The sequence below is a fragment of the Myotis nattereri genome, assembly GCF_964212035.1.
Source record: "Myotis nattereri genome assembly, chromosome: 14".
NCBI classification, from domain to species: domain Eukaryota; kingdom Metazoa; phylum Chordata; class Mammalia; order Chiroptera; family Vespertilionidae; genus Myotis; species Myotis nattereri.
The window spans coordinates 37557733-37569986 of record NC_138089.1 but is presented as its reverse complement, the minus strand read 5'-3'; the positions used below and the strand labels follow the sequence as shown (position 1 = coordinate 37569986).

The 12254-nt window shown below is 41.5% G+C and overlaps 1 protein-coding gene across 1 annotated transcript in view; it reads left to right on the top strand.

Annotated features, from left to right (window-relative positions):
- The window catches only part of COL6A5 (collagen type VI alpha 5 chain), a gene marked incomplete at both ends in the record, with an annotated part of 85408 nt that overhangs the window by 46046 nt on the left and 27108 nt on the right, over positions 1-12254 (top strand). The window contains 5 exons of the mRNA XM_081105524.1: positions 2301-2336; positions 2442-2478; positions 6520-7007; positions 9203-9296; positions 10143-10802. Of these exons, the coding sequence (XP_080961650.1) occupies positions 2301-2336; positions 2442-2478; positions 6520-7007; positions 9203-9296; positions 10143-10802 (1315 nt within the window). The remainder of the gene's footprint in view (positions 1-2300; positions 2337-2441; positions 2479-6519; positions 7008-9202; positions 9297-10142; positions 10803-12254) is intronic.

The following is a 12254-nucleotide window of genomic DNA, read 5'->3' as shown; positions in this document are numbered from 1 at the left end:
ATCGACTACCTATAATGGATACTCTGCTACAATCTTTTATTTCTTTTGTATTAATTGGTAAATAGTCTTAGTTGTGTGGGTGAGAATCTAGTCTATGAACCAATCTGGTCCAGTTTGGATTTATCTCTTGCTCAGATTCTGGAGCTCCCATTGTGGAGGGGTCCCATATTTTCCTGGCCTTGTGCTTGGCCAACTGACCTGGGAGAATGCAGCTTCTTTGTCTCAGGCCCTTGATCCTCAGCCTCTTCCTAAAAACTTGCTCAAAGTTACTCTTAAGTCTTTTAGATCATACTCCCCAGAGTTCTAATCTATATTATAAAAGGCCAGTGGCCGTAACACCATAATGACCAAACGACCAGTCACCAGGAGGTGCATTGATTTGTCTCGCAGCGCGGCAGGTCTGGGTCTCGCACGATTTCGCACGCTGGGCCTCTAGTCCTCTATAAGATCTGTAAGAAACTGTTCCTCTCTCTGTTTATGTGACTGTGCATTCTTTCTGTTTTCTGCCGTAAGTTGTAAAGGGAAGGATATGACTCAGCATTATTTAATGAGATGCATAATTTCCTGATTTGGGTCAGGAATAAGATATTCTCCTGTGAGTAGAATCATGGAATCATGGATGCCATGACAGTTCTGGTTAACACCAGCAGCATAGTGGGGGGGGGGGGGAATTCAGCATTGAGCAGACATTTAACTGGTTATTGGATGAATCAATGGACAGATGACCCAGTTGCCATTTAGAGCAAAGATTCTTTCATTGACATTTGTGGTTGAGCCAGTGAAATTGTACAAATATGAGCATGTAATAATAGCATTTTCTGAAGCCAGCATCTTAGCATTTACCAGTTGCTCAGAGGAGTCCATGTGTGCAAACATGTTGAGAGCCACCTGCCAAGAAGAAGCCAGATTCTGATAAAAGGAAGGAAGAAGGGAAAAAGAGAAAAGCTTAAGCTGTCAAGAAAGGACTGCCTTTTTTCCAGGAATCTTCTCAATTCATCTCAGTAATTAATTGTACTCCTTTCTTGTATAACCTCTCAGCATTTAAGAGCTTAGTGTGTCTGTTCTTCCTTTGTGTAAGGCTTATTTTCCAATGTAATTGTCTTTGGTTCTTTCACACATGTAGAGGTTATAGGTGCTGCCTGCATTTTAAATTCCTTGATTCTTTGTTGTTTGTTTAAAATGTGTTTTTATTGATTTTTTTTTTTTTTTTTTTTTTTTGTAGGGAGAGAGAGGAAGGGAGAGGGAGAGAAGATAGAAACATTGATGATAGAGAAACACCGTTTGGCTGCCTCCCGCACGACCCACACTGGGGACCAAACCCCAACAGGGAATCGAACCATGGGGAATTGAACCACGACCTCCTGGTTCATAAGTCTATGCTCACTCACTGAGCTACACCGGCCGAGCTCAAACTCCTTGATTCTTAATAAACCTATATCTCTGAGTTCTCAATAAATTCCTTCTTGCCATGCTTTAGGAAGTCTTCTGTTTACAATTTCAAGTTTTCTGATGAGAAATGACTTCTAAGGGTTATATCTTTAGTACAGATATCTTTAAGAGATATAATAATTCAGTTTTCTCTGAGCAGACTAGCTTTATTGATCTGACAGGAAACAAAGAACTTGACACTTTTGATTTAAGTGGGAAAGAGCATTGGAACCCGCCCATTCAGAATAATTTAATCCCTCTCTGCCAGCTGCACTTTTAAGAAAAAAGGTTTTCCATCACCATATATTTGACCCATTTACCCTTTTCTACCTCCACCCTGCTTTCCCTTTGGTAACCACCATACTGTTGTCTGTGTCTATGAGTTTTTGTTTGTCTGGTTTGTTCACTTGTTGCTTTCTTTTTATATCCCATATATGAGTGAGATCATATGGTTCTTGACTTCTTTCATCTGACTTATTTCACTTAGCATGATAGTCTCAAGATCCATGCATGTTTTCACAAATGACAACATTTCATCTTTTCTATGGCTGAGTAGTATTCCATTGTATATGTGTACCACATCTTTATCTAATCATTCATCGAAGGACACGGGTTGTTTCCATGTCTTGGCCACTGTGAATAATACATGTTGACAAACATTTGTACTCCTTCACCATTTTTGAAATTTTCCCCAAATACCAAAATGGGGTCATTCATATTCAGAGATTTCTGTCTTTCTGAAATAAAATAAATGTACCCAAGAACATAATTTTTAACTAAAAAAAGAATGAAGGTATTTTCCTTTGCTTTTGCTTTGACACTAAAGACTCCAATTCACATAGCAATAACTTGCTCTGGTTTTGTTTCCTTAGGGCCCTAAAGGCACAGCGGGGATGCCTGTATATTCTGTATGTATCTCCTTATTTATGAAAGAAAAACCGATCAACCCACTGGCAAATAAATATGGCCACTCTGCTCATGTTTCTGTTCTTTCTCTCTCTCTTTCTTTATAGCAATGTGATCTGATCCGGTTTGTACGGGAACGCAGTCGTGAGTATCTGTGTGTCAGGGAGCAAGAGCATTCGTGATTGGTGAGGGCACTTAGGTTGAAGGCAGTGTGGGCATGCGTGATTCACTGGCGGGGAAGGCAGACATCCCCTGCAGCAGGCTTGTCCTGAGTGCCTGCTGTGGGAACAGCTCACTTCAAAGGTGGGAGAAAAAGGGGTATAAGTAAATGGCATGCAACATGCCTATGGGGAATAGAGACTAACTCAAGAGATTTGTGAATTAGTTCACACATTCCTATGACAATAATGTACAAAGGGCTGAGAGAACATGGTATTAAAGGGATGTGCATGGGAGTTTGGGTTTAGTTGATTAGTTACTCAGTTAATGAAGGCTCCTTAGCTGGGGATAATTGAATCCTACTATGGGGAAGTGATGGGGACTGGCAAGACACAGTTTCAGCAAAGGAATAAAGAAGAAGTCAACAAATAGAGGGGCTGTCTTCTTTATGAAAAGGGGGATATAAGGTAGAAAACACCCAGTAACTCATTTCTAAACAATTATCCTAAGGAAATAAAGCAAAACAAGGGAAAAATTATAGGTACAGATGATTGCTGAAATATTCATTAAAGCAAAATAAAGTGTACCCTCCGACTCTGTACACTTATTACATTATTGTGCATCATCTTCTGATAAAATATTAAGCAGATATAGTTTTATGAAGACAGTCAGAATATGAAAAATATTGCCATTATAGAGCAGAAAATTAAATTGGATCCTCATTATGTTTACATAGAGGTAAATATATATACATAGAAATGAGTACTGGAGAAGAAGGTAGAAAAAGTGTAACAACTTATTGTGTTAGGTGGGTAGAATTTTAGGTGATTAGTCTTTATGTGTGCATTGTGGCTTATAATCATGCTTATACAATCACAATAAAAAATGTAAAATGGGAAAATTGGAGAGACTTTACTGAAGGAGACTGGAAGAAAACATAGCCATTGTAAGTGTGTGGCAAGGACAGAACAACAACTAAAACAAATTTAAAATCCCTGTAAGGCCAGATGGGGAGAGGCTTAGTATCACTGTGGATCAGGAGGCAGAGGAGGGGTTGCGAAGGGAAATCAATTGGTAGGAAAACGTGATGACTTGAAACATTTCAGAGGAAGAGGAATGCTGTGTAGGCACTAAATTGCTAGGAAATGAGGCAGCGGATGAAATGGGGCAATAATAAAGGAGAGGATCAGGGAAGGAGGCTCAAATGTTGAAGTCACTCAAGTGTTTGTGATCCTTAGAGTCACGTGGACGGATGAGGGTCCAAAGAATGGAAATCTCGAGACAGAAACAGAACCCCAAGGGACGAACCCAGGATGGGGCCCGAGTCCTGAGCTGGTGGCCAGGACCCTAAACCCCAGAATGGAATAAGTCATCTATGAGGCTGGGGGGAATGTGGAGAGAGGTGTATGGTTGAGAATAAAAGAGAAAGACCCAAATGATTAGAGTTTTGGAGGGAGAGCCGAAACGAGGAATTTTAGGAAATAAAACGTTTAAAAAGAAACACTAAATCAGCAGTTCTCAACCTGTGGGCCGCGACCCCTTTGGCGGTCGAACGACCCTTTCACAGGGGTCGCCTAAGACCATTCTGCATATCAGATATTTACATTACGATTCCTAACAGAAGCAACATTACAGTTATGAAGTAGCAACGAAAATAATTTTATGGTTGGGTCACAACATGAGGAACTGTATTTAAAGGGTCAGAAAGTTGAGAACCACTGCACTAAAAGAAGTCGCCTAGTTTCACCCAGGCCAGTGTGGCTCAGTTGGCTGGGTGTCACCCAGTGCCCCAAGGGGTTGCTAGTTCGATTCCAGGTCAGGGCACATGCCCGGGTTGCAGGCTCGATCCCCAGTGTGAGGCATGCAGGAGGCAGCCGATGGATGTTTCACTCCCACATTGATATTTCTCTCTCTCCCTCTCCCTTTCTCTTTCTCTGAAAACCAATAAAACATTCTTTTGTTGGTTTTTAAAAGAGGCCAACTAGTTTCTCCAGTCACCCAGATTCAAACCCAGACAGGTGTGTCTATTTCTAGCACCTGTGCTTTTAGCCTCATAGCTGGGTTGGAGGTTAACAAATAAAAAAGTTCTCTGTGAAAAACAAAGGGATCTGTCTCAGGCCTGGAGATGCAGAGGAGGCTGTGGGTTATGTGTGCTGTCTGCTGGCAGAGGCTAAAGGCAAAGCTGCTGATAGGGTTGATGTGAGAGGAGCATGCGCGGTGGGACGGCAGGATGGGAGGCCAGTGTGTTGTCAGTGCTCATAAAACCTTTCATTATATTGGAGTGACTCATTGCTTCCTAGGAATTGAATTGAGTAAAATGAATATGGAAATTGTCAGGCCTGTGCTTACTTAGAGATTGACTGACGTTCCCCTGCTTCATCTGACAGAGTAATTCACTTAGAGGAAACCAGAGCTGTTTTGCTCAGGAGAAACCCTTGGGGCCTTTCCCTCTGCTCTCTAGTTACTGAGACTGCTCAAACGCAGGAGCTGTATTTTTTAGTCCAGACAAAATTCATTTGGAAATCCTCACAGTTCTGCAGGAAAATAGAGCTTCAAGGTGTTCATCAGGGAAGAAAATAAAACCCCGTGTTTTAGCCTTGCCGTGCTGAATGACTCTCAGAAGGCTCTAAGAAGAGATACAAAACAAATTGGATTTTAGCTATCTCACCATTTAATCAGAGGCCCATCTATCCTGCTTCTAAGACAAGTGATCTGTGTTTCTGATTTCAACCAAAATTCTGCTCAAGTCTGCTGCCGTGGCTCACAAGGAGAAAGGGTCGGGGAGGGTCACACATTAATAAAATTCTGTGTATGGACGTCTCCCTCAATCCTTCAGCCGTGGCTTCCCGTAACTTAAGCATTAGCCTCGTGTGTAATTAGAGTCAAGCCAAATATTAAGCTTCGTCGAAATTTGCTTGTTTTGGGTTAGGTTTAGTATGTGTTCTGAAACCATCATTGACTTCTCTCTCTCTTTCTCTCTCTCTTTCTCTCTCTCTCTCTCTCTCTCATTTTTATAGCTTGTTGGAGAGGTGAGTATTTTTATCATACTATGTTTCTCGCTGAAATTATTACTGTGTTCTAACAAGAGCAATTTGAAGAAACACTCACCCCCGTGGGATAAAGGACGTCTTTTCTATGCAGACACTTCTGTCTTTTGATTTGGACAATAACGGTCCATGTCATATTTGACCTGGTTGTAAAATAATGACCCCCCACCTCCCAGATCCCAGCCCCTTCACACTATTGTTCTTTCTAGGTTCTGTCAGAATTTATAACTAAATTTGGTCATGGAGTAGGCCTCGTGTTGCCGAGGGATTCAGTGACAAGGCTCCCTGGCTGACCATATTCTATTGCTCTGTTTGCTGACTGACCCCTGGACACCGGCTTCTTGGACAGGCAGTGTCTCCTTTCTTCCCTCTGACCCACACTTTTCATCTCACCAGAACCCACCGTGCATCTTCCTGAGCACCCACCACTTGTCAGCCTGACCCTGCCATGAACGGTCTTCCCGGGGCCTAGACTGCAATCGGTGGTGCATGGTGCCTTAGATCCGTTGGATGCCATTGCCACTGAGGCCGGTTAGGTCAACTTCAAGGCCCCTGGTCTCCCACAGGCCTGCTAAAGTAGACCTGCGGGGTCGTTGGCCTTATCACAAAGTATGGCACCATACACTTTAATTCTGAAACAAAACAAAACTTTGTACATGTAAGCGCCCTATAAAAGTTTATGAATTAGAATTAAATCTGCCAGGTACCCTGCTAGACAGACCCTAGGAAAGGGAGGCTGTAAAGTCTGCACTTTATGTAGCCAGATATTAATGGTCTATCTTTATGCAACATCTTCAAGCTAGCAGAGCAGACGCCGTTCCTTCCTTTATGCATAGGTGCCCCCAGTTCTGGAGCTGTATGTGACACTTGCATTTTCCTAGACCTCGGCGTGAGCCAACCTTACTAGAGTAAAGGGATTGGGAAAGGCTTTTTGGTCCAGTGGGATAACTTCGTACTTCTGTTTTTCATTTTTTTGTAGAAAAGTGTCCAGTATATCCAACAGAGCTGGTATTTGCCCTGGACCAGTCCCATGGTATCACAGAACAGAGATTTAATGAAATGAGGGATGTGATCATTTCTATTGTCAATGACCTTAACATCAGGGAAAACAATTGCCCTGTGGGAGCGAGAGTTGTTGTGGTTTCCTATGACTCAGGCACCAGCTATCTCATCCGTTGGTCCGACTACCATACCAAGAAACAACTCCTCCAGCTTCTTTCCCAGATAAAATACCAAGTCCCCACAGAAGCCCAAGACATCGGTAATGCGATGAGGTTTGTGGCCCGGAACGTTTTCAAGCGGACGTATGCGGGAGCCAACTTGAGGAGGGTTGCCGTGTTTTTCAGCAATGGAGAAGCATCCAGCAAGTCATCCATCATCACGGCCACCATGGAGCTCAGTGCCCTGGATATCAGTCCAGCAGTCTTTGCTTTTAAAGAAAGGGGCTTCCTGGATGAGGCTTTTGGGGTAAGAACTTCTCTTGGCAACTTCATTTTGAAGATCGCGGTACTAGCAGGATGGCAATGGTGGGGAGTAGGGGGAGATCTGTGGCCTCTTGAGTCCCTCTGCAGTTTACACAGCTGTCTGGTTGCCAGGGTCCATCAAATCCAATATCAAATAATAGCCATCCATAATAATAGCAGCCACATTTGTTCAGCTCTTGCTGTGTGCCAGGCACTGTCCCTAGAGATGTATGCACATACTCATACGTTGTCACAACCCTCTGAAGTCAATGCAGTGTTATCTCCATTTTAAAGTTAGGAAACTGAGGCCCAGAGAGTTTGAGTGACTTCTCCAACTTTGCACAGCTACTACAGGGCTAAACAAGATTTGAACCCAGGTCTGTTGATTGAAAGGGCTGAGAAAACGGTGCTCTGCCAGCCTTCTGCCAATCTGATTCTCAATATGTCATCTGTTCCCTGTATCTCATTGAACAGCTGGTCTTAACCTGTCATGGATGAAGTTTAGGGGCTCTTTGAACCCCTAATGTGATATGAGACATTTGATGTATATGAACATTTTTCCCAAGAGAGGTTCCTTCCCTTTGGATCCACAGATTCTTATGGGATCAGTGCTTCCTTGCACTTCCCCCCCGCAAACTAAAAAACTTCTCCATCTACTGTTCTACTATTTTTCAATATGCTCAAATTATCCATGAAATACATGTTTCTGGAACTGTGTGAAGCCCTCATGTCATCCAAGAGTTTCTAAAAGTCTATTTTCATACAAATACTCATATTTCTACTGTAAAAAAATAATGAAGAGAATCAATCTGCTCCTAATGCACCCAAGATTTTTTAGAAATAAGAGCCCTGGGAGAGTCACAATAGATCCTGACAGGAAGGACTATAAAAAGTCAAAGCTTTTTCCTCTAAGAATAATTATTCCCAACATACTAGATAGTGTACTTATTTGTTATGGTATGGTATATGTCCCCCCACAAACATGTAAGGTGGAGATTTTATCTCATTTGTTCATTTCTGTATCCCCAGCACTGAGAACATTATAGGCATTCAATAAATATTTGCTGAATGAATAAATGAGTGGATGAATGATGAGCACAGGTTATACTTCTATGAATAGACTTCCTTGATTTACCAAGGTAGCATTTAGTCTTTACATGGGGAACCGATAAGTACAAATACAAAAATAACACCCAAAGTATCCTATTTTATAACAAGTAGAGAGTAGGAATGTAGTAAATACTTTCAAACCATAAGGCTGGAATGATTATAAATATTTCCAAATGTCCACTTTGCACTTTACAGAAAAATAGAAGGTGTGACTTTCCGAACCCTTTAATTTCCCAATGGAGATGGAGAAAAAAATATAAGCATCTTTGTGGATTGAGGGATACCTTCATCACTACCTGGCAATGATAGCTTTATCTCCTTGTAATAAAAGTCTCTGTCTTGCACAATGCCTCACAAATAGTAATTGTCTCAAGGAATGATTGAATTAATTAGTGCTCCATATTGTCCACTTTAGTGAGTATTAATGCCAAAAATGTAATCAAGAAACAAAATCAGGAGATGTACAAACAAGAATTTTGCATAGACTCAGTGCCTTCTGTCTACTGCCTTTTAAAGCTGACTTTCAATTGGAATTTTGATCGCAAAATCCCCTGGACATCTGAAAGATGTGCCTTCTTGTAGATAGTGTGATCAGGGTGGACATAGTTGGGATCCCTCCTTAACAAGGCCAAGGAAAACCTGTGAGTGTAAAATTTCTGCAGGATCCAGTGTCAGAAGCTGATGTACAGCACATAATCAGTTGGTGCATAGCCAGAAGCATGTAAAAATTCAGTGCAGAATTGCAGGCTTGGAAATCAGAGTGAGATTTTACTACCTGACCCAATGCATGAATCTGGTGGTGTCTTGTGCCAGTTTTCTCAATAGAAAATAGGGATGCTATTACCTGTTCTATATTCTTCTTTGAATTATATTTAGGATAAAGGGGAGTGTGTGTCTTTACGTGTGTGTGTGTGTGTGTGTGTGTGTGTGTGTTTAAAAATGCATTGGATAGAGCAAAAGGTTATAAAAAAAGTAATGGTAATTGATTGGGTGTTTTTCAAATTAATCTTTTAAGTGGGTGTATAATGGCTTTCTAATAACTAAAAAAAAAGTGAGCAAATAAGCATATTCTTTTTTTTTTCAATGCAGTTTGACAACACTGGAACATTCCAGGTGATTCCAGCTCCTTCAAGTGGGGACCATGAACCATTAGAAAGACTTCAGCGTTGTACCCTTTGCTATGGTAAGACCAGTGAGAAGAATTTATTGTGCTGAAACACTTAAATGCCCTCTGGATGAGTTATTAAATATGAATGACTTTATCAGAGATTTCTATTTTTCTTGCAAATTTCGTTTTAAATTTTCCAGTTTTCCAACACCATATATCAGGGTTTCAATCTCTGTAATATTTGCAGTTTCCAAAGAAAGTGAAAATTGGTTTAGAAGATTATTCCAATTGATATGGCTTTTCTTGTGGACAGTTTGATAGTTTGTATCAAAAGCCTCTAAAATATTGAAAATATTTTCTGAGTTTTAAATGACTCATACATTTCAAGTATATATGCTACCCACACCTGCTTTTAACAAGACCTTCCCATTTGTCTGCTAGTTGCTACAGAAATATTGGGACATTGAAAATACCTCATTAAACAAAATAAACTGATGAACAAAATAGACCCAAAGACATTGAAGCATACAACAGACTGATTTAGTTCAGAGAGAAGGTGCGGGAGGGTGTGGGTAAGAGATTAACCAAAGAATTTACATGCGCATATGCATAGCTCTTTGGTCACAGACAATAGTGAGATGAAAGCCTGAGGGGAGGGGGGCAGGATGAAGGGGTCAATAGGGGAAAAAGGGGGACATCTGTAATACTTTCAACAATAAAGATAAATTAAAAATAAATAAGAATAAAGATAATATTTTTAAAAAGAAAGAAAAGTCCTCATTAACTTAAATGATGTGAGATTGAAGAAGTGTTGGTCAAATTATTAATTCTTGGTAATCAGTCACCGAGTCACTTGAAGATCTCAAACAACAGTCTTGTGCCAACATTGAACATTGATGAGTCTCTCTATGTATTTTTCAGATAAATGTTTTCCAAATGCTTGCACCAAAGAGGTTATTTTGCCTGAAAATTCTCACATGGATGTAGCCTTCCTCTTAGACAATTCTCAGAATACAGCAAGTGGTGAGTTTAAGGTTATGAAAGACTTGGTGAGCTCAATGCTTGACAACTTCGACATTGCTTCAGACCCTTTAATCTCAGGCTCTGGTGACAGGATTGCCCTGTTGAGCTATTCTCCTTGGGATAGTTCTAGGGGAAAGAAGGGTGCAGTAAAAACAGAGTTTGCATTTACAACTTATAACAGCCAAGTCCTAATGAAGAACCACATCCAGAATTCCCTCCAGCAGCTAAATGGAGAAGCCACCATTGGCCATGCCCTGCTGTGGACCATGGAGAATCTCTTCCCAGGAGCACCCAACCTGAGAAAACATAAGGTCATCTTTGTGATCTCAGCTGGAGAAAATCATGAGAGAAAAGAATTGTTAAAGAAGATGGCTCTGAGAGCCCAGTGCCAAGGCTATGCCATATTTGTGATTTCCCTGGGCTCTCCACATGAGGACAACATGGAAGAGTTAGCCAGCTACCCACTTGATCACCATCTGATACAGCTTGGGAGAATTCACAAACCAGATCTGGATTATATTGTGAAGTTTTTAAAGCCATTTGTGTACTCCATCCGACGTGAGTCATTCTTTTGTTTTTCCTGTTTGTTTTAACAAATTACTTGGTTAATAGTGTTGATAACATAAGATAACATGTTTTTGTATCTACAACTAACCCAAATATATGAATTAGCCTTTCGGTGAGTTGGAGAGAGGGATAGGACACATGATTATACCCTGTTTATATCCTGGTCATAATGTGGTGGGACCTCCCTTTTTCATGATACAATGTCTTTTAGCCCCAATCTCAGCACTTTAGAAAACACAGGGTTACTGGAGGTCTCCTGAGCCACACTCCCTCAACCTAAAGGGATTTTAGCCACTCTCAGATGGTCTCCAGGATGAGCACTTAAATAAAAGTTTTCTCTGCTACCCCAGGTTTATTTCCAACCTTGGCCCTCCCTGGAGACCTGTATGAGGGTGTAAAGACAGCACAGCCCTGTGCTGCTCCCCAGGCGTGTGAGCATACAACACATGGCTGCTGAAATGCAGGTTCTGATTCAGTATGTCCAGGGCGGAGGCTGAGATTCTGCATCTCTAACAGCGTCCCCACTTATGACAATACTCTGGTCCCAGAATGACACTTTGAGGAGCAAGGTTCTGGGCCAATGCACTTCAGTGTCACCCCTGGATGGGTGCGAGTTCACAGACTGAGCTGTGAAGGGAGAGATACAGAAACTGAGAGGAAGCATCTAGGAAATGTTAAAGCGATTTGACAAGACACGGCATGCAAGCGCATGAACAGTGGACGCTGTCTTATTGTACAAGGTAACCAGAAGTATCAGTCTCCAAAGGATTAGAAATAAAAATGCCTTGTCCTTCACCACAAGTGGTTTGAGAAACACTTTTTCTACAGCAGTGCTTCTCAGCTGAGGAGAATTTTGCCCTCAGAGCACATTTGTAAATGTCTGTAGACATGTTTGGTTGTCACAGCTGAGGGAGAGAATGCTGCTGGTATCTGGTGGGTCGGGGCCAGGGATTTGCTAAACATCCTACAATGCACAGGGCCTCTCCCAAGCCCCGGCAGCAAAGAATGATCCAGCCCCAAAGGGCAATAGCACTGAGCTTGAGAAATTGCTCTAGAGCAGCGGTTCTCAACCTTTGGGTCGCGACCCCTTTGGGGGCTGAACGACCCTTTCACAGGGGTCGCCTAAGACCATCGGAAAACACATATATAATTACATATTGTTTTTGTGATTAATCACTATGCTTTAATTATGTTCAACTTGTAACAATGAAAATACATCCTGCATATCAGATATTTACATTACGATTCATCACAGTAGCAAAATTACAGTTATGAAGTAGCAACAAAAGTAATTTTATGGTTGGGGGTCACCACAACATGAGGAACTGTATTAAAGGGTCGCAGCATTAGGAAGGTTGAGAACCACTGCTGTAGAGGATCTCAGAGAATTGGAGCGGAACCTGTTCTCTCTGGGAATCTGACAGGTTCAGAGTTAGGTTCTGC